Source organism: Micromesistius poutassou, assembly GCF_964030765.1.
Source record: "Micromesistius poutassou genome assembly, chromosome: 23".
NCBI classification, from domain to species: Eukaryota; Metazoa; Chordata; class Actinopteri; order Gadiformes; family Gadidae; genus Micromesistius; species Micromesistius poutassou.
Window position 1 is genome coordinate 8,278,003 of NC_140293.1, and position 27,473 is coordinate 8,305,475.

A 27,473-nucleotide genomic window follows, 5' to 3' on the forward strand; every position below is an offset into this window, starting at 1 on the left:
TTGTAAGAAACCAAACCGTTTGTAAATCCGTCAAGATTTCAGCGAGATAAGAGTATTAGCGTTTGTGCATATCACTGACTGTACCTCAGGTACCACCAGAAAGCTTGCCTGTGACAAGATGGTCGCCTGTGATGACGTTCTAGACTCCGCCGTAAGACATCCAGTGTTCTATATAGATCTATGTTGGACACAAGCCTTTCAAGTTTCACTTGTGACGTCATTTCCTGTTATAGCGTTCCCGTTTTTGTGATTGTGTCATGTCATTGGCTAGTCATTGTTATTGATAGCTACATTAGCCTCTTTAGCAAACCAGCCCGAAAACGGACAACACAACTTTACATTGTATTGCACACAGCAAGACCGTGCAATGCATACATTGATATGATATGATATATGATATGATATGATATGATATGATATAGAACTTTATTGTCAGCTTGGTTTAAATCTGTCTTGCGACCTTGGTGACATTGGTGATCGGAATAAAGTAGCAATGTAATCAAGTGTGTAAGAGCATTTTTGTTGAGAGCGTCATCACATCGCTCGGTCTACTCTCAGAATTCGAGAGTTCCGAGGGGGCATGACCAAAAGGCGGCGTGCCTACAAGAAAGCTGGGAGATTTCCCCACTTCCGAGGTATCCGAGGCATCTGGAACACACCATTAATCCCTGATCCAATTCAAAAAGGCTAAAATCCGTCACAAAGACCTTTCTTTATAGGTCCATGACAAAGACAGGTGAGAGCAGTAATGTATTAACGTCATGATAATCTAACAGCGCCACCTATTAACTCAGAGGGAGATAGCAGCCTTTACACGGTTTAGGGATTTAAGGAGGGGGTAGCGAAGGAGGCAGAGGGCGGTGCAACGCTCCGTGGAGGTCCTCTAGTCTAGAGCAGGGGTTTTCAAACTTTGAGTGTGTGTGGACCACTTTTTATAATCAAGAATCTTTGCAGACCACCTTATAATACACATAATAAAATATGTCTATTACCCGCACCTCTTAATAGGCATATATTAGCACTAAAAGTAACATAGCATAGCAGTACAACAAGCTTGTTAAAAGAACGTTTACTGCACACAAAGGCTGCCACATATTTAATGTATTTATTTAAAGTGCCCGAGGGCGTAATCAGGTTAATTTGAACACCAGGCTTATATCCATAGCAATGATAATGGAATATTAAATATGTACAGTAATCACAAACGAACTGAACTGAACTGAACTGGATAAAGTCAAATATTGAATCTTCTCAAAGTCCTCAACAAACAGGCTGGGAGTTTGTCCAAGTAACATATGCAAAACATTTCAGAAATCATCAAGAAACTTACTGGAACTTTAAATAATAATAGGCCTTATTTCTTCCATTTATAATTTAAAACAAATCGTTTCAGATATACACTGTCTATATATAAAGGCTATGCATGTGATGTGATCTGTGATCACGAAGTTTGCTTTTTTTTTTTTTTTTTGCTTTTCCACGGACCACCTGCAGTACTAGTGGTCCGCGGACCACAGTTCACAGCTCTAGAAGGGGTAGTACTAGGAGGGCCGTGCGGCGCTCCGTGGAGGTCCTCTAGGAGGGGGGAGGAGATGATGATGATGATGCTGTAATAAGTTGTGAACAGCACGTCCGTGCGTGATGAGGAGGGCGGTGCTCCGTGGAGGTCCTCCTCATCACGCACGGACGTGCTGTTCACAACTTATTACAGCAGCATCATCAGCACCTGATATGGCCACGAAGATCATCTACTTCACGGTGAACGGGAGGCCCGAGAGAGCCGAGCTCCCGTTGGATTGTCCAGCGCAGGACTTAAAAGGTAAGTTAAAATAACGTCGCTCACAGATCACTTTCAATGTGTACAGTAAGCTCCCGATCATGGTGTTTCTATCGGTGTAAAAATTTACCTAGGTCAATTTAATCTTTGCTCAGAATGAAATAAACACTTTATTTCTTCAAATATTAAATAGGCCTATGTCTGTATCTCAAAAGCAACCAATATTAATGTTTAAATATTCAACTTCTTGTGAGATGGTGCCCATTTTAAATACAAACGAGACAGCGAGTCACACACCAGCACAAACTAGAACAAAAACGCATTGGTCTGTTTTGTGTTTGTTATATTAACGCGATATGGAAATAGTCAACTATTGCAAACACACATGGAGCATATTTGAATAATTTCACAGCGACCAGTTCCTCTGTGGGTCCTAAAGGGAGGAGGAGGTGGTCCAGCTCATTTAGTTAAATATGAAGTGAAATAGGACTAAAAGTCGCGTTTCAAATGCATTATACCTCAATTTTTTTTAATGTTATTTATATTAGGACCACCACTTAAATGTCACAATTTGATGCAAATTATAACATACCATAACATCACATTAATTATATGATCACATAATGATCCAAGATTACATTGTAAATAGTTGGAATCATACATTTTATAAGCAGGCCCTGGCCTATACAATGTCACTACAATAACAATATCATAACATACCATTTATGTAGCCTTTCATTGACATTTTTGTCTAGACTTGTTCCGCTCTGCGGCCGAGGCAAGACCCCACGACATCCTGAAGCTGTACAACCCCAAGGGCAACCTCATCAACATCTCCCCCCGCCTGGAGCCTAACAACCCCAGCTCCTGCTACAAGCTGGAGGTGGTGGCTGCAGACTGCACCAGTGAGCTGTTAGGTATCTCTGTCGTTGGCACCGAGCGGCCTTCTTGGTTGTTAACAATAGAACCAGGAAGGCTGCTAACTAGGTGTAAAATGAGGCCAAAGAAAGACCCTAGGCTAAAGCCTGTGAGTGGGTTCTGACGGTTTTGTTTTTGTCTTTTCTTCATACGTACACTGAAGGTGTGGAGCTTGCTGTGGCACTCGGATTTGACCTCTCCACCATGGAGAAAAGGTAGGCCCATTTGGTTTTTGTACTGTTGTGTTTTGGGACTTGGAGACTTCTCAGACTATGCGTCCAACAATTGGACTTTATTAATTAACAAAATAGTTTGATATAAATTAAATATTCAATGTGTGTTTCAAGAAGAGGGAATAACAAATGGAATATATGAATTGTAGAGTACAAATTCTGCTTCTGCTGCTTCTGTCCTTTCAATTATTCATACAAATGGAGATTACCAATTAATAAATTACTTCCAGCGTTCATACATGTATTTTAAATACATGGTTTGTTCCACTGTGAAAGTGGTAAGCCTGTATTTCTGTTCTGTAGTTTTGATTGAAGTGGTGTTTGATGGATCAGACTGCAGGGTCTGGAGAAGAAGATCTTGAACCAGGCGATGGAGACGCCTGCAGTCGTGTACGAGATGAAGAAACAGGTGGACTTGTTCCGGGAGAAACTGGAGGTGAATGTCAAAGCTTCTGGGTTTGTTGTTGTATGGTTGCATTTTGATTTATTTAAATATAAGATTATAAAATATAAAATATGGACGATTATAGTATCAGCCAACATTATTTATTTAAATATATATATATATTTTTTTAATTTAGATTCTATTTAACTCAAATAAAAACATTATCTATAATGTAACTAACTAATGTAACTAAAACAGTACAGTACAGTAAGTCCTTTTAATCTTGGTTTGAATGTTGAAAACAAAAGCCAACTGCAGTGAATATTTGGTATGGTTTGATCATCCAAAACTTGGCATCATCTACATTTCTCAATTTCTTCTTTTAGATTTTGATCTGCTTCTTCTTATTGTCATGCATGTCTGCTATGACAGAATACCTAATTACATGTTAACTCATTCATGAGGCGACGCCATATTAGCTGACCTCACTGTGTTTATGTTCCACACAGAGTGTGGAGCACCTCAGCTGGCTAGGGCTATTCAAGGAGCTGTCTGAGGGACCACACAAGCCCTCCCCTTTCTACCACAAGAGACCTCTACGCAAAACCTGTGATGAGGTCAAACACGTACGGGACAAGTTTCTCCAGATGAGGCAAGATATACTTATCCGTCTTACCAATGGAGATATGTGTTGTTAAACTAGTTCAGAATATTACAATATATCTTCTCGTAGCCATACATCAACCTTTAGTTTCCTCCACCAGCTACTGTTTCGATATTATATGGCTGCTAGCCAGTGTAAGTGTCTTAATGGTTTGTTAATTTGTATTTGATATCTATAAAGCTCTCTTGAGGTTTCCGAAGATGTGAGACAGTATTTAAAGACCCCGTCCTTTGATAATTGGTGAGTAAAAATGGACCATTTACAATGATCAATGACGTGTGCGTGTGTATGCTTGTTGTTTGTGTGTGCACCTGTCTCATCAAGAGAGAGAGAGAGAGAGAGAGAGAGAGAAGAGAGAGAGAGAGAGAGAGAGAGAGTGAGAGAGAGAGAGTGTTGTGTATTGTGAGTATTGTGCTTGGGTTCCCAGTACCTCTGATGAATTTCTGAAGAGGCTAGGGCAGCTCTCCCTGGCTTTTCAAGTGAACCAACACACTCTCCATATGAATATGAATAGGAGCCCTAAAGGGTTTGCAAATCAAAAGGAAGTCTAATTTACGAAGCGCAGTGTTTGAAGGCTCTGCTTGTTGGATAGGAAGAGGAAGCGCAGTTTTTAATTGGTTGTTTTATTCATTTGTTCTGTTGTCGTTGTCTTTTAACCAAAAACACAATGAGATAGATAGATAAAGTATGTTAATTTAGCCTTGGGTGAGAAGAGCTTTGTGCTTCCTAGTTAGATGTACTGCATTACACAAAATATGGTCTTTTAACCATAACCATAACCATGTTATATACACTTTTGTTTTACAATACAATCATCCTTGTTTATCGGGTGTCGACTGTGATTATGTCAGGGCCTAAGAAGAGATGGGATGTATTGTGAACCCATAGCTCAATTCAGGAAATTGGTTGTGTGCTTAGATCATATTTGATTAGTCTCTGCACCTGAATAAATAATTCAAGCTCTATCCAATGCAGATGAAGTACACTGGACAATAAGGATATACGTATTATTAGGACAGAAACCATATACATTTTTCCAGGATGTTATGTCACCCTAGTACACATATCATCCCATTTTAAAATAAGTGTCTTAGGTCTGTGGTGGGTTGGTTTTTGGTAACAATTATTTGAAATCTAAACTGTAATGGTCTGAATTATTACCAATATCCTTTTAATTATTAAGACTCATGCAGTCCACTGCTCTGTGATGGGTCACATGATGAGACCAAAAACCCCATGCAAGGTACGAGGTAGAATGCAATGAATATAGTTGACTTGCTTTCCTAATTTGTAGCAGTTCCTGAAAATGTGCCAAATCAGCATGTTAATTCGTATCAATAGTGTTTCAACGTGACCCAATCATTTATGGCATGTCTAGACTAGCTTAATGAGACGAGTGTTCTGTTATGCAATGAAGATCAGTTTGGCCACGGTCAGAAATTGTTATTGCTGCAGTCTTTCGTTGTTCAAAAAACACCAGCCAAACCTTGGTGAATCCAGTTGAACCAACAGGATCTCCAACCGAAACAACATAATAAGTTGATTGTTTAGGTCGTCTAAAATGTGAATGTTTAGCTCCCTATCGACTGCGTTGGAAAAAACAGCAATAAGTGATGTATTTCAAGGTTCTGTCTTGCCAAAACAAAATGGATGACATTGGTTTTATTCAAATTTCATCAGTTTTATTATAAGACGTATCTATCTCACTCTGAAGTCATTCAGTACCCCCACATACAATAATTGTTTTCTTCTCTTTTACCCCCTTGTTGGTAATTTTAGTAGCCTTTTATAATGTTTTTATTCTGCCTTTTACTTTTATTGTGTTCACGCTTCAAAATTTTTTAATTTGTCTTAATTTGGCTTTATTTGTCATAATTATCTTGATCAAAAAAATGTATTTATGAAAGAAACCGTTGGAATGGACCCTGGGTCACTCTAAAAAAAGAATATGGAAGACCATCATCACTTACATAAAATAGCACTAAACACAACAGCGCAGATGACCATAAAGCAAAGAATTTGATTAAACAACATGCAAGCTGAGCAGCATCCGTATGATCACCATGGCAACGATAACAAACTTTGCATTGACTAACATACTAAACATCCTATATATTCACTGACTAAAGATTCCAAATTTTTGCTAGAAATGTTATAAAAATGCATTTTAATGCTGAAACAATCTTAAATGTTACACTCATTTTCCACTCAGAGTAAAACGAATGTCACCCATTTTGTTTTGCCACGACAGAACCTTGACTCACGATTTGCGGTTTCTTGGGTCGGGCTGGGTCGGGCCGTTTAGGATGACATAAACAATCAACTTATTCTGTCGTTTAGGTTGTAGGACAGGCTGGCAAAAACATATTGTCAGCTGAGAAAAGCCCTCAATGGCAAATTTCTGTTAATAGAACATGATGAACATGAATTCTCTGTAGATTGCTCCACTTTCCTTGGGAGTCACCGTTATTATTACATTATTTGGGGGGACCAAATAGCTGAGAGGTGTGTGAGTTCAGGAGGTCAGGATGGTCCCACATGGCTAGCTCTCTATTACAGTTCTTAAACAGGAGAGAACGGTTTTTAAGGAGCAGGACGGTTGGACGGTGAACAGAGAGAGTTTTAAGGAGCAGGTAGGAGTTAGACAGTGGATATAGAGACAGGTTATTAAGTAGCAGGTAGGGGTTAGACAGTGGATATAGAGACAGGTTATTAAGTAGCAGGTAGGGGTTAGACAGTTAACACTTATTAGCGGTTGAAAGTCACCACAGTCAACCGTTGCCCAGACAGACAGAGCTCCACACATCCACACACACCACCCAGACAGAGCTCTCTCATGTCCACACAAACACCACCCAGACAGAGCACCACACTTCCACGAACACACTGCCCAGACAGAGCACCACACTTCCACACACACACTGCCCAGACAGAGCTCCACACTTCCACACACACACTGCCCAGACAGAGCTCCACACTTCCACACACACACTTTCCCAGACAGAGCTCCACACTTCCACACACACACACACACACACACACACACACACACACACACACACACACACACACACGCACACCACCCAGATAGAGCTCCACACGTCCAGACAGAGCTCGATCCTTCCAATGAGCAACCCAGGATATGAGGAATTACTGGCCATGATCGCCATAATTGTCAGAAATGGCATTGGGGATTGATCCCAGAACCGACCCGTGTATCCCCAGGCAATGGGAGGATGCAGAGATCATGGTGCTTCTTCAGGTGATGTACACAGACCTGGACTTCATAGCCACTTTCAACATTGAGCCTGAGGTCCTGCAACATTTCCTGTTTGAAGTGTACCGCAGATACAACAACATCCCCTTCCACAACTTCAAACACTGCTTCTGTGTCACCCAGATGGTGAGTGTGTATGTGCATGTGGCCTTGAATGATTGGGTGTACATTGAATAATGTAGGTGTGTGTTTTAGTGGTAGTGGTAACAAATTGTCCAATTTGTTGATCACCTCAATGACTGATTGGTGTGTGTGCCAGATCAATAGGGATTAGAGCCCATGGTAATTGATGAACGCGGTATGTCCATCTATTCACCCTCCACGCCTACCAAATGAGCCCTTAAAGCAAGATACTGAAGTGGCTTCCATTGATCTGCTGCATTTGGGAATATAAGGTTCATGTTGAAGAAAAATGAACTAACCTGAACTAAAAAAGGTATTATTCTACCATGTACCACTATTACTATAACTTTTTTCATTTTTGACTTTTTATCCAAAAGATTAACAGTGACTTCAGATACAAGGCTTAAGTATGCCTCCAGGATGGCTGTGTGGACATTGAACTCAGGACCCTTACACCCAAAATGTTGATTGACCGATGATATTTATCCGCAGACGTTGATCTGATTTAGATTTTGCATCATTGTCCCCTTTTCCAGATGTATGGGCTTATCTGGATGACTGACCTTAAGAGTAAGATAGACAGTATTGACCTGCTGACTATGCTCACCTCTGCTGTGTGTCATGACCTCGACCACACCGGGTATAACAACGCCTATCAGGTACCTTCCTATTATGGTGGGAACCATTACTGGTTTCAAAAGTGAAATCCTGCAATGTTTCGCTTCAGAGCAACCTCATGTTCATAGCCCGACCCACATGTAGAGGTCATCAGCAATTAAGGCTTTTCTTTCTGAATAGCTTACTTCTGCAATAACAAAAACCCTCATGGAAATCTGTCACTGGATGTACAATATTTATGTGTTTTTTTAAGATGCATTTCAACTGTTTCAACTACGTTCTATATTTTTAAAGTAATCCCCATTGGATCTTTATGTTGATTACTAATTAGCCTATGGACCAACAGTATGTTGTACCCCATCCCCCTACAATGACATAATTTTTCACACTGTCAGATTAATGCACGGACTGAGCTGGCTTTGCGCTACAACGACATCTCTCCATTAGAGAACCATCACTCCGCCGTGGCCTTTGAGATACTGGAGAAGGTAAGATCTGGGCAGCTGGACTAAAGTTCTGATTAAACACACAGATTCAACACAGTTACAGCACTGATTAAACATTGTTCAAACTGTGATTACACACTGTTAAAACACTGATTACACACTGTTAAAACACTGATTACACACTGTTCTTCACTCTCACAGACAGAGAGCAACATCTTCAGAAATCTGACGATGGAGCAATACAAGCGGATAAGGGAAGGAATCATTAAGTAAGTCTGTCTGTAGCCTATGTATGTGACTGCTAGTGACAAACACACTTTTCTGTTTAACACTGTTCCTCCAGCTTGTGTTAAGCTTGTTATCATTCGTTCAATACAGATGCATCCTGGCCACTGACATGACGAGACACAATGAGATCCTCAGCAAGTTCAAGATGATCCTGCCTGTGTTTGACTTTAAGAACAAGGACCACAAAGACGTGGTAATAACAGTGAGGAATTGATGTTGAAACATGCAATGGAGTGTGTTTCTGTCTGGATCTAACGTGGTTTTGTATTTTGTAATCCACATAGCTGATGATGATCCTGATCAAAGTGAGTGACATCTCCAATGAAGCCCGGCCAATGGAAGTGGCCGAGCCGTGGCTGGACTGTCTTCTGCAGGAGTTCTACAACCAGGTAATGTCCACCAGCGGTTACAAAGACAGGTATCCAAAGAATTCACATCATTTTACACCAGGTAGGGTTGATGGCATCTTGCTCTTGGGCACTTGGATGCGGACAGGAAGTCTCCCAGAAGCATGAATGCGGTTTGAATTTGTTTTAGACAGCGGGTTGTTTCTGATCTGGTTTCCTGCTGCTGTCCTCCTCAGAGCGACATGGAGAAGCTGGAGGGGCTTCCGGTCACGCCCTTCATGGACCGCGACAAGGTGACCAAGCCTTCGTCTCAGACCGGCTTCATCCGCTTTGTCCTGCTGCCACTCTTCATGGAGCTGGTCCACCTCTTCCCCTGTCTGGAGGTAGGCCCTAATAGCAGCTTTAATAAACTATAACTCTTATATAACGTTATTAATGTGGGCTACCAGAAGCTATTACGTTAATATATATCCATATCAATTAATATTAATATAACTACACTCTGACTCTAATAATGGCCTGACTGTAATACAGGCCAGTGCGCTATGCTGTTCAGACAAACACGCCTGTGCTATTATTGGTTTTACGGTATGATTAATGTAACATTAGCTAGCAAGCTAGCTCATCTGAATATGGAAATGGCAGCCATAAGTTAATTCACCTGAGGCGCTAAACACTGTCTGTTCACGTTTTTAAACCTTTATTCTGTTGAGATGATGGCTAGACATTATCTCTGAGCTTTGAACTAGCAACCTTCCAGTTACCAGCCAACCCGCTCTACCTCCTGAGCCATATGCTGTCAAAATATTTCCCAGTGCCATACTATGGCCTAGCAACAATGTATAAATATTAAACAAAGACTACTCACAAATCCTACTTTTCCATTGCCCCTGCAGCAGCACATAGTAGACCCTGTACGGAAGGCTCTGGACTACTACACTGAGATGGAAAAAGCTCTGGAGCGGGAGAAACAGAACCGGGCCCAAGAGAAGGCGACCAAGAGCAAAGAATCCCCTCCAGGCTCCCAGACCGCAGCAGATGCTCAGACCGCATCTGTGCAGGAGTGCTCAAATACAGCAGCACAGTGAGCAGCCCAGGCCATATACTGTACACACATAGGAACTTATATGGAGTCATAACGGGCCATATACACACATAAGAGTCTATATGGAGTCATAACGGGCCATATACACACATAGGAACTTATATGGAGTCATAACGGGCCATATACACACATAGGAACTTATATGAAGTCATAACGGGCCATATACACACATAGGAGTCTATATGGAGTCATAACGAGCCATACACACACATAGGAGCCTGTATGGAGGAATAGCGGGTCAATATTTATCCACATTTTGTATATGTAAATTGATTGAGTTTATGTTATTCACTTTTTATTGTGTTTGTTTGACATTTCTTGTCCGAGTTCAGCTCGTGGGTAGTAGTAAACTCTCAATGTGATTCATACATTCATGTGCCTGTGTTATGATAAAATGTAAAACAAAGGACGAGTATGGCGCCACCTAGTGGACATTGACGCGCAATACAAAGATGCCTCCGAGCAAAACTTTATTTCTGTGAGGTCATTTTTCTTTGAAGCAGAATTGTTTTATGAAATCTGGTAATCTGCACTTTGCGATGAATCACGGGGTGAGATTATTTAACGCAGTATTTAACGCAGAGTTATATTTGTATTACTCACAAATAAAAAACATTTGTGAATCGAAAGACCTTGTATATGCCTATATGCCTTCTGGCCCCAGTGATGTTTTTTTAAACTTAAAATGTATAAACAATCCTCATCTCGATTCAATAGTAAGCCTAGGCCTACTCGGGACAGAGAATATTTCCATACAAACAGTTTTTAAATACTTGCTTATCTGGTTCAACTTTGTCATCATTGCATTTATTCACAGAAGGACACCGTCTTGTTGTTGATTGTGAGTACTTATCGTAATACCAATATTGGTATTGCCTGTCCTGTAGAAACACTTTTCTGTTGAGTTTTAATCAATAAACAAGTTGCCGGCAATTAATGATATTAATTGTGTTTAAAACCTAACCGATTGGCACGTGTGTGTGTGTGTGTGTGTGTGTGTGTGTGTGTGTGTGTGTGTGTGTGCGCGCGCGCGTGTGTGTGTGTGTGTGTGTGTGTGCGTGTGTGTGTGTGTGTGTGTGCCAATGGAGGACCAATCCTAAATTCCTAGGATTCCTCTTGACCTCTCCTGTCTGATCAGCTGGAAGTCGAGTCTAAATTTACACGAAAACCTCAAGGAGTCTCGGAGCTCTGTGTTTTAATTCTAAATAAAGTATCATGTCAGAATCATCTCACAGCCGTACATACTGGAACCAGCCAAATAAAACATGGGTCACTATAGTTAGCTTTTGCTGTCATCTATATATGAAATAAGCGATCGATTTTATTTAAATAATATTCCATGGATCTTACAATCGACCTAGGTCGGTTTCTGGACCGACTCCAGGGACACGTCGTGCGTGTCCGTCCAAAATTTGTTTTATTGAACCGTGCCCCCCAAACGGGATTGGTCCTCACCGAGCCAACGACTTTGACAACGAGGTCGACCGGCCGGGCAGGGTGACCCCTCCCCCGGGTCCCTCCCTCCCCTCCCACTCCTTCCCCCGGGCAGTGTGACCCCTCTCCTAACCCGGGTCCCTCCCTCTCCCTCCCCCGGGCAGGGTGACCCCTCCCCCGGGTCCTCCCTCTCCTAACCCGGGCCACACCGGTTGGCTCAACTCGTCTCATTCATTCCGTTCTGGTTGCGTCTGCCCACGCTAGTTGGTATTCATTGTAGCTACAGTAGTTGCCGAGTCGTGGTCCCAGCAGTCTGTTTCCCAGAGGCTGTGCCTACACCGGGCATCGCTGATCATTTTAATCTAGTGAGTGTATCCTGGTATATTACCAGAATGAAAGCCAACGCTGGGACGGACCCGCTTGTCGCCGCGGTGGACCAGGGCACCAGCTCGACGCGCTTTCTGGTTAGTGATCGACGCTAGAAACCTAATGCTTATTTTCTCTAATTAGTCTGTATATATGTTTTTTTTTATGGTGGATACGACATGAATACGTATATGGGTTAAATGCGTTGTTTGGATGTTGTTTGTAATGTATGCGCGCTGTCCGTAGGCTAGACCTATGGGTCTATATGGTGGGTGCGAAAAAAGTTCACACGTTGACATTGAATTGCTATTTGCTACGTTGTATGTGTTAAATGTCAAACCCCTACACACACATCCATGGTGCAACCCGCCGACCAACTCAAGTCCGATCTGTGGATTATTTTCAAAATCCACGACGAAACGAGACGTGGATTTGAGACCAAAATGTTTATTATTGTGAAATCGAAGGTTTCCAGAAGCGCCTCTGGCGGTGTGTGAGGATCAGTACAGGCTGGTCTGTGGTCATATGAGGTCAGGAGTAACATATATTTTCTTCCTCCTTTTATTTATAGATTAACCAAAGTAAAGCTTTCCACCTAACTTGGTCTGGTACCTCCTCCTTATAATATTATATGTAAAAGCATACCTCCTTTAACAAACCGTCCAATGTTGTCAAAAGTAGACATATATCCTACCATGTGTGCGTGTGCGTGTGCGTGTGTGTGTGTGTGTGTGTGTGTGTGTGTGAGTGTGATGTCTACAGGAAACGACCCAACCTTGTTTGGTTCGATTTTGATGAATCCAGCCAAAGGGACCACTTAGAAGTGTTTTAGTATCTTTATTGGTCCATTTCTGGGGCTTGTATATCGTTATATTGACAAGGTATGATAACACATGGCTACCTCCCTGTTGTAGAAGTAGTAGCATTGAGCAGGTTGGAGGTCAGTGAAGCATGATAATGACAAATTGTTTCCGACATGTAAACTAGAAGACAGTGTCATAATAGTGTGTTAACTCGTTTGTAACATTCTAGAAATGTTGGATCAAAATGGACGATGAGACATTAGAAAGATGGATGTTTTAGACTCAAGTTATAGTATATTTCCCAGAAAAAGATTGAGTTTCTGTTATGTAATACCAACATAATGCCAAAGAGCATAGCTGGTTATACATTAACAGGACGAGTTGCTTTTTAAACCTACCCGTAACAGTCGCAGGGTGCCAAGGCCCACAAAACAAAACAAAACAAGTTGTCAATGGTGACAGCCGTTGGTTATGATTACATAGTTCAATATTTCAGATGAAAGCAGGGAGATGGACAGTTCTCTCTAAGACCTATGTCCTTCCCCTCAGGAGGCCAAGCATGAGTCACTTGGGATGAATAACATCAGTGGTCAGGTAGTCTGCACCGTCATCTAGGGAGAGGTGATTGTGTCACAGTCCTTTGGGGGAAAGACCTCCCTATCCACTCCTAAACTTTGACTGTGTGTGTGTGTGTGTGTGGGGGGGATGTCTACAGGAAACGACCCAACCTTGTTTGGTTAGATTTTGATGAATTCAGCCAAAGGGACCACTTAGAAGTGTTTTAGTATCTTTATTGGTCCATTTCTGGTTCTTGTATATCGTTATATTGACGAGGTATGATCACACATCACACCTCTCTGCTGTAGAAGGAGTAGCATTGAGCAGGTCAGAGGTCAGTGAAGCATGATAATGACATTGTTTCCGACATGTAAACTAGAAGACAGTGTGTGTGTGTGTGTGTGTGTGTGTGTGTGTGTGTGTGTGTGTGTGTGTGTGTGTGTGTGTGTGTGTGTGTGTGTGTGTGTGTGTGTGTGTGTGTGCAGCTTCATGAGGAACATAAATGAGATGAGGTAAGAGCACACAGACATAGTGGAAGCATGTCTCTGTACGGGACATCATAAGCCAGCTGAATATGTTTTGACCAGAACAGCCTGACAGGGATGCTAGAACCATACGGAGGAACTCAGAGTGCACACTGGTGCAGAACACCTTCACATTAAAGGGGAATCATGGTGCTATGCTGTTTTCTAATATAAAGTACCGCCTCATACGTGTGTTCTGCATCATCAACTCTGTTTCTGCTGGGAAAAAAGAATAGTTGTACTTTAATCACACCGTCATATGACACATAGGACCGATCAAACCGTTAAAGCAGGTCATGTGTTTTAAGACAGGAAAACAGAAATGTTGAAGCTTTACGAGGATCCAGATTTTGATCGAAGCGCCTCTTAACCACACATTGATGTATGGCTGTACTGCTCGGGCCCTCTCTGTGTCCACCTGAGAGCAGGTTGGCACACCTGACTGTTGCTTTGACTCCGTTGAGCTCGTTAGGAGTAAACCGCAACTCCAGTAAGATGTAGTAGGAGAATCGGATAAGGGTGCAACGTTGATATTCCTCCCCCTTTCACAAAAACGTGGAAGCAGTAGTTTGGTTCCCCTCTAATATATATTTTCCATGCCCCTTGCTTCATGTCTATTCCTTTGTGTCTCTGAACATCCACCACATTCCTACACCAGAAGCAATCATACGCTTGTCTTATAACCTCAATCCCAACATAGAATCAAGGTTATCAACCTACGCTAACATTTATGGTTGATGTTTATATCTTCTCATGCAATGTGAGTGTGCTCACTGGTTGATATTGCAGGTCGACTGTCACAGTCTTTCAAAATGTGTGTACCTGTCTGTCCTTCCACAGGTGTTCAATGCTAGAACGGCCGAGGTTGTGAGTCAGCATCAGGTGGAGATCACACAGTTTTTTCCCAAAGAGGGGTGAGTTGACTTGCCCTTCATGGCGTTCCCATTAGTGGTACTCTGTGGTTAAAAAACACTTTCAAACGCTAAGATATATCAGCCCTGTCAGTTTCCCTGGATGGAGTCAAAATGAATATTAAGAAATGGAGTGCATTTATAGAGCGCTTTTCTAACCAGTGGCAGGTTTAAGTTCCAACCCTCTGGTTATGATGTAAACTGTAAGAGCTGGTTTGGTTGCTCACATTTCATTTCAGTCCATTTTTATTGTCCGACATGTGGAGTTAATTTAGCAATAATGCAGATCATTGAAAGCAACCAAAACTATGGAGGCACCAATGAAGTCAAGACAAAATGATACAGAATTACACTTAAGTGTTTTTATTATGAGAAACCCCATTGCAATTTGACCCGTGAAGCAACAATTAAACCAACTATAAAGACTAAAACTATATTTTAGAGGTTGATATTGTGGGGTGGCAGCTCATAAACCTTTTAAAGAGCAAATTTATATTTATAGATAAGGAACTTCTCCCATTAATAGCCACGAGGGGCATGGGGTGAGATTTCCCTTTTTAAAACTGACATCGTGCCTCGTTACCTTTTTGGCTCATCTATCGGTTTGTGTGTGCCATGTGTAGAGGTTTTATTTTAGGATCTTTCTGTCTTCTTCCGTAGTGTAGGAAGACATGGGATGGAATTCCTTTTTAAACTGCTGTAGTTGACCTTTAACAGAAGTAGCACCATGCGTGGAACATGTGTTCTGTGTGTTCATCAGCTGGGTGGAGGAGGACCCCAAGGAGATCATCCAGTCAGTGTACGAGTGCATAGAGAGGACGTGCGAGAAGCTCGGTCAACTCAACATCGACCTCTCCAACATTAAAGGTGCTCACCCCAACACACACACCAAGACACACTTCCATTTCTGCAACTGGTGGGATTGTAATAATATAACCCTAGCAGTGTTAATGCCATGCTCTACTAGTTTAGGTAGAATGTATGTATGTGTGTGTGTGTGTGTGTGTGTGTGTGTGTGTGTGTGTGTGTGTGTGTGTGTGTGTGTGTGTGTGTGTGTGTGTGTGTGTGTGTGTGTGTGTGGGGGGGGACAAACCTGTTTAAGTTTCTTGTTTGTTATTTTGTTACCCCAGCGGTGGGCGTGACCAATCAGAGAGAAACCACAGTGGTGTGGGATAAGGGGACCGGAGAGCCACTCTACAACGCCCTGGGTGAGTACACCACATCCCATAATAAAGTATTCTCTTTAAAGAAAACACCAAATAATTGGGGAAATGTGCCTGAGAGCCAAAATAAATCCTCATGATGTATTTTCTTCTCTTGAATAAACGTGTCTGGTGGCAGCCAATGGTGAAGTTATTCCCCTTCTGGGTCACTGACTGCTGTTCCCCTCACTGTCATGACACAAACGGCCACCAGGGCCAAAGGATTCAGAGCGGTTGTGAACCATGTGAGGCATGTGGTTCTCCAAGGACATGTTCTTCCTCCGCATCTTGATAGGCCTTCACACACGTGTAAAATCAATCACCATTACCTTAGTTACCATGAACACATGAACAATGATGTTAGCTTAGTTAACATGAACATCATGACATCAACACCATTACCTTAGTTAACATGAACACCATAACCTGGGTTAACATGAACACCATTACCTTAGTTAACATGAACACCATTACCTTAGTTAACATGAACACCATAACCTGGGTTAGCATGAACACCATTACCTTAGTTAACATGAACACCATTACCTTAGTTAACATGAACACATGAACAATGATGTTAGCTTAGTTAACATGAACACCATTACCTTAGTTAACATGAACACCATTACCTTAGTTAACATGAACACCATTACATTAGTTAGCATGAACACCATTACCTTAGTTAACATGAACACCATTACCTTAGTTAACATGAACACCATTACCTTAGTTACCATGAACACCATTACCTTAGTTACCATGAACAATGATGTTAGCTTAGTTAACATGAACATCATGACATGAACACATTACCTTAGTTAACATGAACACCATTACATTAGTTAACATGAACACATTACCTTAGTTAACATGAACACCATTACCTTATTTAACATGAACACCACTACATTAGTTAACATGAACAGCATTACCTTAGTTAACATGAACACATAACCTGGGTTAACATGAACACCATTACCTTGGTTGACATGAACACCATTACATTAGTTAACATGAACACCATTACCTTAGTTAACATGAACAGCATTACCTTAGTTAACATGAACACCATAACCTGGGTTAACATGAACACCATTACCTTAGTTAACATGAACACCATTACCTAAGTTAACATCAACACCATTACATTAGTTAACATGAACACCATTACCTTAGTTAACATGAACACCATTACATTAGTTAACATGAACACCATCAATTATTTCTAGACCATCAGTTAACTGTTCAGTAACTGTTGGTTAATGCATATTACTGCATTAACTAATGTTAATTCATGTTTTGTGTGTGTGTGTGTGTGTGTGTGTGTGTGTGTGTGTGTGTGTGTGTGTGTGTGTGTGTGTGTGTGTGTGTGTGTGTGTGTGTGTGTGTGTGTGTGTAGTTTGGCTTGATCTGCGCACACAGTCCACGGTGGAAAGACTCATCAACAAGTCCCCGGGCAAGAACAAAAACCACCTCAAGGTGAGAACCCTGATCAGTTAATATATCAGTTATTTACTATCATCCAGTCATTGAGCAAAGCCACTTGCAGCTCATTCAGATCCATGTCATTCAGATGTAGCCTGGCTGACGTGATCCACACAGTGTCAGGCGCCCTGTAGGTGGGCTGTGTGTTAATGTGGAGATGGATCAACGGTGGGGTTAGTCTTACACCACTGGCTGTTTGTCACATGGCTGCGGTGTGTCTCCACAGCCCAAGACAGGCCTGCCGGTCAGCACCTACTTCAGTGCGGTGAAGCTGCGCTGGCTGCTGGACAACGTGGAGGAGGTCCGCCGGGCGGTGGCCGAGGACAGGGCCATGTTTGGTACGGTGGACTCCTGGATCATATGGGTACGCTCCACACTAACACAGCCCCATGATATATGGATGTAAGATCTTAAATTGCATAGTATTTCCTTGCATTACAGTAAAAACGTTCAATTTGATTAGACCACTTACAGGAAGAAAATTATGAATGTATCTCTATATTGGGAAACATTAGATGAGTAGATGTTTTTATAATGGCTACAAAAATATTATGTCTATGTAGAGTTTATATAATCCAAACCCTGTGGTATTAAATTCATTATTTTAATTTTCTGTCTATTTCCCCCCATTCAGTCTAAGTATACATTTTACCTAAATAACCTTTACCTAATTAGCTATGACTTGGTTGAAACCTAAATTCTTGTTGTTGCGTTAATCTCTTGTTAGGCAAATAATATTGCAGCTTTGAGCAGAAGCTCTTTGTGTTTAAAGGCTTTAGATAAAGTGTGATTGAATGGTTCCTCTGCCAGTGTCTGAGTGGGAACACGGACGGAGGTGTTCACATCACAGACGTGTCCAATGCCAGCCGCACCCTTCTCTTCAACATCCACACCCTGGACTGGGACCCCGAGCTCTGCAGGTCCACGCACACGCTGACAGACACGCTGACAGACATTAGTGAAAGATTCTGTTTTGCACTTAATGAATGTTTAAAATTGTATGTTTATATATTTTTTAGGGGGAAGCTCAAACAAAGGGCTTATCCTAATCCTAAACATTGATGACATTCTTCCTTTTTCCACATAGAAATTTTCCCTGCCTCCATTCATAGTAATAGTTTAATCTGATTGACCTTTCTGCTGATGTGAACTTGAATCTGATCGGTGGATGTCTTCCTGTAGGTATTTTGATGTCCCCATGAATATTCTGCCCAAAGTTAGGAGCTCGTCGGAAATATATGGATGCATGGTAAGCTCAGAGCGTTTGGGAATGATCTACATATAGAGAGCTTTAATTTGAAGTCTTTGATTTGATACAGATGAAAGCTTTGTATACACATTTTGATACAAATGACCTTGATATGAGATAATATAGGATGTAATATAGGACATATTTCCTGGAATGGAAGATAATGTCTTGATAACATAGGGATTCTGAAGAATTGAAATGATTAGTGTCTTTGTACTGGTAATGGTACTGCATGGAAAAAACACATTGTGGTTCTCAATTTGTACATAAATTAGGTAGAGCACAATAATTCCACAATCTTTGATAGTTGTATCTTATCTATCTTGAAGTAGAACAGGTTTAAAAAGCCATGAACTTTGTTCTCTGCGTCGTGGCTCACAGGGGGAGATGGTTCACTTTTTATCATCATTATGTTTTATAGTTCAGACATTACCACTCATTAACTTCCTATCTTAACTTGTCTTTGAAATATTTCCACATCACGTCGTCAAATCTGGTATTTTGTTTTTATATATGGTAATAGTTGAACCGGTCATTTAATTATTATTTGACATAAATCCAAGTCCAACAGAGTGATGAGGTTTTGGAACAGTTAGTTCAGAAGGTTGTTTAATCATTTATTAGAACGGTCACTGAGGCAGTCAGTGCATTACATCATGTTATCATCAACATGCAGGTTATAACGTTTATAGCGTTCAGTTTTTCCTGCTGTTGTCCAAAATATGTCTTTATCAAGATTCAGTGCTATGAATAGGCTACCATTGAAGATGAATACCATCAAAGATGGTATTGGCTGTGACTAGAAGAGATAGACTAGCAAGAGATAGACTAAACTGCACTCGTCTCCACTCGCTCCCTCAGGCCTCACAAACCTTGGCTTTCATAGACCTAGTGTTTCATAGACCTAGTGTTTCATAGACCTAGTGTTTCATTGACCTAGTGTTTCATAGACCTAGTGTTTCTTGAGTAAAGAAAAGGGCATAAAGAACAACCAGTTATTTATACAGCTCTTACAGTTCTTGCTGTGTGTTCTTCTAGTTTAGTTGTGTTGTCGTTGTGTTGTATTAGTTGTGTTGTTTAGTTGTGTTGTAGTTGTGTCTCCATACTGCTGCCTGCTGCCTCCTGCTCTGCCATTGGCTGCACTTAATTCAAGATGGAGGAGGGGTGGCGCTATGAGGTTTTGTCGATAGTTTTAGTATCGAATGTAGTTACAAGATTTTGTCACAAGCAGTTTTTAACACTTGCATATTACATATACTAACATAAAATTAATAATAAAAAGCTGAATTATGGAGATACAAGGTTTCCGCCCGACAGCAGTCACAGGAGGCATAGCCCCTCCCCTCCTGCTCACTAATGATCAAAAGAAGATCTCATAAAAGTGTCCAAAACCATACAGTCTATCCCAACGTATCAACCGTGTCTGTGCGTTGTCGTCTGTTTATCGTCAGTAGCGGTGAAAATACCTCTTTATTTTTTTTTCAAAAACTCAGACTCAATAACAACAATACGCTGTGAGAGAAATGGGAACGCTGTAGTGGACCTGGACACACAAACACACCGACCTCTGCTCGCCCGCAGGGACTTCAGTAGTGATCAATGTTTTCTCTTTTGTTAAATTAAATGGTGTGTGATATCCATGGTCTCTTGTCCCCTCTCTTGCAGAAGTCCAGCTCTCTCTCAGGGGTGCCGATCTCGGGGGTAAGCCCACTTTCAGTGGTTGTTTTGTTTAGTCTGGGCTTTATTCTTTCACCGTTGTGCACATACTCTTCTCGCCTCTCTGTCCCACTTTGGCTCATCATTTGTATGCTTTTAAATGTTTTCATGTCTAAATAAAATACATTGTTATTATATTTACTTACTACATGGACGGATTATGTCGCTATCGGCAGGGTATTGTAATATTCTGTTTATCACAGGGTAACTAACGCCAACCTCTGTTTACGTCAGTGTCTCGGGGATCAGTCTGCTGCCCTGGTCGGACAGATGTGCTTCAAGGAAGGCCACGCCAAAAACACGTGAGAGAGAGAGAGAGAGAGAGAGAGAGAGAGAGAGAGAGAGAGAGAGAGAGAGAGAGAGAGAGAGAGAGAGAGAGAGAGAGAGAGAGAGAGAGAGAGAGAGAGAGAGAGAGAGAGAGAGAGAGAGAGAGAGAGAGAGAGAGAGAGAGAGAGAGAGAGAGAGAGAGAGAGAGAATCCTGTAAACGCATCGCATGAAAACTGAGTTTTCTGAAACCAGGTCCCAGGGTGAATAAATTCACAAACGCAGCCCTTGAGTGTTCGTCTGGACGGCCAAAACGCATTCTTGCGTTTCGATGATGTCATCGCCACACCCCTCGAGCGTAACCTCTTGTAACCTGTGACGACGTCTCATAACAACAACTATGGCCGACTACATGCTCGTGTTCCTGCTGGAGAAGATATTGTGCCTTACTTGTGGGTTACTATCGCAAAATTAGTGGTGGGCATAGATTAATTTTTAAAATCTAGATTAATCTTGGAATTAATCTAGAGGGCGGCGGCGTTGACGGCAGACGGCTGGTACGCGTCCGCCTACCGCCATACCAAGGCGGGCAGCTTGGAGGAAGATTTGGATTATTACAACAACAACAACACCAACTATTTCGACGCTCTGATGTTACGATCAACCCAAAACGTGTCATAGCTCACCCAAGTTGTTTCTATTATCATTGCTACATTGTCTCCAGCATATGGCGCGATTATGGACAGTATATTTTATTAAACACTCAGCTTCTGGTTAGTTCAACTTTGAGAATAGATTAACGGCGATATTTTTTTTATCGCCCGATAAGAGTCTCGCGTTAACGCAGCACGTTAACGCCGATAACGGCCCACCACTACGCAAAATATTATGCTCCTGTGCCACCACGCTGAGCAAAAAAGACTGATGGACAACCACATAAGCCACATTTTACAAACAAACAACAGCCATGCGTGCGCCAATTGAGACGATCAAAAGGGTTGCGTTAACGCTTTATTACTTGAGTGACCGTTTCCGGTGAATTTCTAAAACTAAAACAGCGCCACCTATACGCCTGGAACATGAAGTAGCGTGTTGAGTCGTATTGAGATGGATCCGTGTGGACGCAAATGTTCTTGAAACGATGCCAGGGAAAACGGAGAAAAAAAAGATAGTTTTGGTACGTGTGGACTTGGCCTCAGTAAAACTGGAGCTAAAGCTAAGACGGTGTGTGTAGAGAGGGAGGGAGGGAGGGAGGTGTGTGGTTGAACGTGAACCCGTTGGCACATCAGTTACCTGCGAGAAAAGAGAGATGCTGCAGTTTTAAAATGCATTACTGTGGAGTTATGCATCTTAATTGTTAATTGTTATCTTTGTTGTTATCTTCTCCGTCATAAGTGTAATTTATCGCTTATTGCTCATTCTTGTGATGTTGTTTTTAAGGTACGGAACGGGCTGCTTTTTGCTACGGAACACTGGATCCAAGGTAGGAGTGACCAGCGACTCTTATTCAATGGTTGGACAATGAATGGAAACAAAATAGAGATTGTACAGAATGCAAAGTAGCTGGCGGCTGGCACCTAGTAACTTGTAGACCTAGTGGGCAGGAAAACGACTGGGACTGGACTGGGACGTCTAGTTTTCTATTTGTGTTCGCAGAGCCAAATAAATGATTAACTAAACCAAAAAATCATAATCGGTCGCTTATTACTGCTCACTAATAAATTGAGCTTGGAGAACTGTTGTATAAAAGCATTATCACACGCAAACGTGGTGCTGTTAGAATGAGTATCAGCACAGCTGTGATTATCCCAGCCTAATAAATGTTTATTGTTGTTCCTCAGCCAGTGAAGTCGGAGCACGGGCTCCTCACCACCGTGGCCTACCAGCTGGGCAGGGACCAGCCCGCCTGCTACGCTCTCGAGGTGAGACCACGTCTCTCCTGCTACCTGGAATGTCTGCAACACTACGGATGGATACTGACATTTATTCCCTTTTATTTGTACCTCTTTTTTTGTAGTGGTTTCATTATCTCTAAAAAAACAAAGAACATTTTTTTGTAGTTTGTCTGATATAATCTTGTCATCAGGAATCATTGATTAGTTGCTCTTAGTGATTGATTAGTGTGTTATTGGAGTCTGTGAACGGTCGTGGTTGCATCAGCAGAGTTGTGATTGGTTGCTCTGTGTCCCGACAGGGGTCGGTTGCCATAGCGGGGGCGGTTGTCCGCTGGCTGAAAGACAATATGGGAATCGTCAAGTCAACTGCCGAGATAGGTACATTGACCTATGATATATACACGCACACTCATTCATAAATATATACACACACTCTTATCAATCAAACCCCATTTTTATTTTTTTCCTGTTTGGATGAGAAAGCATGCGTTACTACGTTCATTTAGCGGTATTATCATTAATCTGATTGTGTCATTGTTTATTTTCTCCTTCTTGTGGCTTTTCCTCTGGTAAAAGACACTTCTACAGAGATGTCTCATTTTCAACGCTTTCAATATTGATTCATTCATAAATTTATTTTCTCATCTTCTAACTCCAGAGAAACTGGCAGCTGCCGCGGGCTCATCTTACGGCTGCTACTTTGTTCCAGCATTTTCCGGGCTCTACGCCCCCTACTGGGAGCCCAGTGCACGAGGGTGAGGACGTTTACAATAGCTAAATACCATGCTACCAACACTACAAAGAGCTACACTAAAGCCCCCCTCGCTATGGCAGCTAAATGTTACACTACATACTACAAAAAGCAAAACTTTTAATGTACACATGCTACGGTAGCAAAATGTTAGGATATTGACGCTACAAAAAGCAAACTTCTAAACACATGCTATGATATCTTACATCATCGTACATTACAATAAGTTTCATTTTAACCTATCCATGCTAAATGTAGCTAAATGTTACGCTACGTGTGTGTGTCTGTGTGTGTGGTCTAGAATCATCTGTGGGCTGACTCAGTTCACCAACAAAAACCATCTGGCCTTCGCTGCCCTGGAGGCGGTCTGCTTCCAGACCAGAGAGGTGAGCTTTCACACACTTTTCTGAAGTTTGTTTTTCGTTACCTACCAATGGTGTGTTCCAGATTCCTCGGATACCTCGGAAGTGGGGAACTCTCCCAGCTTTATTGCGGCATTCCCCTTTTGGTCACGCCCCCTCGGGAACTCTCTAATTCTGAGATTAGTGGTGCCTTCTATTTGTCTCGTAATCGCGACTTGCAGCTCGGGTGTGATGTCACATCCGTCTCGGAAACGAGTGACCCCGGGTTTTTCGTTCTATTTGGCACACAACAAGACGAGTCGGAGCTCTGCTTTCTGCTCAAGAATCGGCATTGTTGTCATAGCAACATGGAGCGTCTCTAGCCAATTTCAGCGGCACAAGCTACAAAATAGGCGGTATTTAACACATAATAAGACTGTAACGACATGCCTATAGGTAACAGTATACAGTGCTATGTGTACGACTTCTTCATTTGGTTACAACAAAAACACAAGTGCTTATAATAGTAGAAAACCACAATGTTTACTACATGTGATGCTCGGAGTAGCCATCTTTGTTACTGAACTCGGGGTCCTCTGAGTTCAGACGAGTTGACGAGTAGTTTTTACGACCTCGGGGGCGTTCTATTTACATGACACGATCACAAAGACGGGAACGCTATAACAGGAAATTACGTCACAAGTGAAACTCGGAAGGCTGGTGTCCGAGGCATCAGGAACACACCACAAGTAAAGGCATTATTTCAAGTTAAATTCTTGCATTTTCAAACTGTAGATGCAGTGCAGTACAATGGTGGTTCTCAAATCTGAATTGAAATAAATGTCACATCATGGGTGCCCAATACTTTGTTCCGGGTCTATAATTGCAAGCTTTGACAAATTAGGTAAATTCCAAGCTGTACTTGAACTTCTCTCTCCCTCTCTGTGATCCAGATCCTGGATGCCATGAACCAGGACAGCGGCATTCCTCTAGACCGGCTCTGGGTGGATGGAGGGATGACCTCCAACAGGCTGCTGATGCAGCTGCAGGCCGACATCCTCTGCATCCCCGTGGGTAAGAGAAGCCACACAGTACAGGGTAGAACTCTGAGTGTAGAGCTCTCAGAACATAGAGCTCTCAGGGTGTAGAGAACGTGGAGCTCTCTAACCCTAACCCTAGAGCATAGAGCGGGGGCTCGGGAGAACTCTCAGAACGTAGAGCTTTAAGATCGTAGAGGGAGTTAAGCTCAGAGTAAATGTTTCCAAAAACGTATCTCAGTAGAGCTCTCAAAGAAGAGCTATTGGGGGTGTAGAGTTCTGGTTAAATGTTTCACAATAAATGCTCCCAGTACACCCCACTCATAGTTGTTGGGGGGTGTAGCTGTAGTTTCACACTAAAGGTCTCTCAGTATTTTAATAATCTGGAATAATCTGGAGCTCTCAAAGTAGAGCTCCCCGGGTAAGTGTTTCACAATATCGCTTTCAAAGTAAAAGTGCTTGACGGTAGAGCTCTCTGCTCACACTCAAGAAGGGAGCTATTTCTTGTGTTTTGTTGCTTCCTCCAGTGCGCCCCACCATGGCGGAGACCACGGCCTTGGGGGTCGCCATGGCTGCAGGCACGGCAGAGGGGGTGGGTGTCTGGGACCTGACGGCCGGTCGTCTTCCCCAGGTCGTATCAGAGACATTTGAGCCCCAGATTAACCCCAACGGTAGGTTGCCCTACCTACCTACCTACAAATGTGTTAAAGCATTTAAAGTTGATATTGGCGTTAGCTTTTGGTTGTCATATATCTTTAGAAGCAAAAAATAACTAAATATTTCTGTTATTTAAAAATATATACAAGCATTCAAATATGCCTTATTGCAGCAAACACTTTAAGGAAATGGCAAAAGCCTTTCCATTTTCACCAGAGATGCAGTTTGATTCTAGTGTTTATTTACCCTTCACACACTATTGGTCTTTTGTCATTGCTTAGTCACACTCAAAGCCCCTATTGGCCTACATCGCACATCACTAACCCATTTCCTGCTCCTTACAGAGAGCGAGTTCCGCTTCTCCCGCTGGAAGAAGGCCGTGCAGAAGGCCATGAACTGGGAGACCATAGAACCCGTCTGCCACTCAAACGGTAACCTAGGGAACACTACGTAACATCTACTGTTTGGTATTCTAATGGTAATCAACAGCTTAATTAATTGAGGGGTGGCACCGCTTTTGCATCAATCATCTTTTGATGTGCTAAAACATGGCGGCTGTCCGGCGCTGGGGGCTTTTCTTCATCTCGGCCGACAGGATTAGAGAAGAAGATGAAGGGTGCTCCCTGGGGGGTCCCGCCGAGCCCTCCACCAAACCGAGCCGGTACAATACATCCATACCATCTCGGTATGGATGTATTGTATTAAGGATACTTTTCTATCAATGCCTTTTTTAATGGTTATTCCTTGTTACAATAATAACAAAATCTAACAAAAAACTGTTTATCGTCTTTTTTTCCACTGGCTGTTGCTGTCTAACAAGTTGTGAATAATAAAGGAATGAGTGTTAACTAACCCTGTCCATTTCCAAATGAATTAACAAAGCCTTCGCTCCCGTTTCTACTTTTTGTACTACTGTTCACTGCTCTGGTCATTTCTTGTCCCTTTTAATTGTTGTTTCACATCTTCAACCAACAGATCAAAAGCAATAGCTGAACTTGGGAGAACCTGTGGTGGCCAAAGGCAACAAAGAAGGCCATTTTGTGCTCAAAAGGAAGATAAAATGGCAGTTTGACCTAGTACTTTTTTGATTGACACTCACTGCTGTCAAAACAGCATCGAACATCTCAATTGGGGATTTCTTATTTTTGTGAATATATGAATGTGAAGACGACTTAATTGGTACTGCAGTCCAAATGCACAATATTTAAGTTGTCTCCTCCCACGACTCCGTCCAACCCTCCTACCCCGCCTCCCGAGAATGAACAGAAGCCCAATTATAATTTTAAATGTCAAGCGTTAAGTCCTACACTGTAAGTTTATTAGCTAATGTTTAGATTTGCAATTTATGTATCATTTGCCAATTATAAACCAGTTCATCACAGGAATTTCAAAAGAAGTTTGTCATTTCCAGTAGCAAAACATGCTGTATACTGTAGAAACTGTATATTTGACCACTGGCCGTAACCGTATGCGTAATTTTCCACTTCATGGAAGCAATGAATGTTCATTTTCGTAACTCAAATTAACTTTAGATGACCTTGAAGCTTTAACATTTTATTATCATTTTTAGTCGTTTTACTATTTTTCAGAATGGGATAGTTGAGAAACTGAATTTCTCAACCAAATGGTTGCGCATGCTCTGCCAGCGCTGGAACGCACTTTATCAATGACCTTGTGTAGAGCATAGGCTGATTTAAAGGGATTTCATCACGGAATTGTGAAATGGGGCTTTAAAATATTCCATTTAATTTACACATCTGATCAGATCTGATCCCAGATCAGAAACTGTATACCTGTATTGGGGTCTTGGTGGTCAGGTTTGGTTACTACTCATATCATACTGATAATCAATTTTAAGGTCCACATTCAGAGCAAATGACAAATCAAGCTATACAATGTTGAGCTATGTACATATGTTCAATTCCTATTAGTCTGCGATGTGATTTCAATGTGCAAGAGCCCCTATGCTGAAATGTACAGATTTTTGAATAAACCTCTTTAAAATTGAAGTGGATAATGTTAATTTCCTTTCATTAAGAGAATGTACAATAGTAGCCCAATCGCATGGACAAGAAATTTATTGCAGAAAAGGAGGAAA

General features: G+C 41.8%; 2 protein-coding genes across 3 annotated transcripts; both read left to right on the plus strand.

Moving 5' to 3' along the window:
- Nucleotides 1-1,731: 1,731 nt before the first annotated feature.
- On the plus strand, nucleotides 1,732-10,164 carry LOC311368769 (high affinity cGMP-specific 3',5'-cyclic phosphodiesterase 9A; the record flags this gene model as incomplete). Its single annotated transcript, XM_084487548.1, has 14 exons — nucleotides 1,732-1,819; nucleotides 2,533-2,694; nucleotides 2,859-2,910; nucleotides 3,262-3,364; nucleotides 3,823-3,965; nucleotides 4,158-4,217; nucleotides 7,203-7,380; nucleotides 7,914-8,036; nucleotides 8,391-8,483; nucleotides 8,643-8,710; nucleotides 8,820-8,922; nucleotides 9,014-9,118; nucleotides 9,313-9,459; nucleotides 9,973-10,164. 14 exons carry the CDS (start codon nucleotides 1,732-1,734, stop codon nucleotides 10,162-10,164), a joined length of 1,617 nt encoding a protein of 538 aa, XP_084343674.1.
- A 1,706-nt stretch (nucleotides 10,165-11,870) lies between these two features.
- On the plus strand, nucleotides 11,871-27,384 carry LOC311368825 (glycerol kinase). Of its 2 annotated transcripts, none has more exons than XM_084487593.1 (19): nucleotides 11,871-12,079; nucleotides 14,707-14,780; nucleotides 15,538-15,644; nucleotides 15,908-15,985; nucleotides 17,379-17,458; nucleotides 17,691-17,828; nucleotides 18,275-18,384; nucleotides 18,647-18,713; nucleotides 20,379-20,414; nucleotides 20,664-20,731; nucleotides 22,135-22,177; nucleotides 22,536-22,616; nucleotides 22,889-22,967; nucleotides 23,248-23,344; nucleotides 23,642-23,726; nucleotides 24,635-24,755; nucleotides 25,246-25,389; nucleotides 25,720-25,806; nucleotides 26,351-27,384. In XM_084487593.1, the coding sequence occupies exons 1-19, from the start codon at nucleotides 12,008-12,010 to the stop codon at nucleotides 26,362-26,364; spliced, it is 1,581 nt and encodes a 526-aa protein (XP_084343719.1). In that variant the 5' UTR covers nucleotides 11,871-12,007; the 3' UTR covers nucleotides 26,365-27,384. The 2 variants fall into 2 exon arrangements, with proteins under 2 accessions (XP_084343719.1, XP_084343720.1); XM_084487594.1 differs by lacking the exon at nucleotides 26,351-27,384 and adding an exon at nucleotides 25,971-26,300.
- The last annotated feature ends 89 nt before the right edge of the window (nucleotides 27,385-27,473 follow it).

Excerpts from the sequence above, each read along its gene's own strand:
- LOC311368825 (XM_084487594.1), top strand. The coding sequence starts at position 12,008 with ATGAAAGCCAACGCTGGGACGGACCCGCTTGTCGCCGCGGTGGACCAG. Across the intron at positions 15,986-17,378 it reads GCCACTCTACAACGCCCTGG|TTTGGCTTGATCTGCGCACA; the intron begins GTGAGTACACCA and ends GTGTGTGTGTAG. Across the intron at positions 25,807-25,970 it reads ACCCGTCTGCCACTCAAACG|GATTAGAGAAGAAGATGAAG; the intron begins GTAACCTAGGGA and ends CTCGGCCGACAG.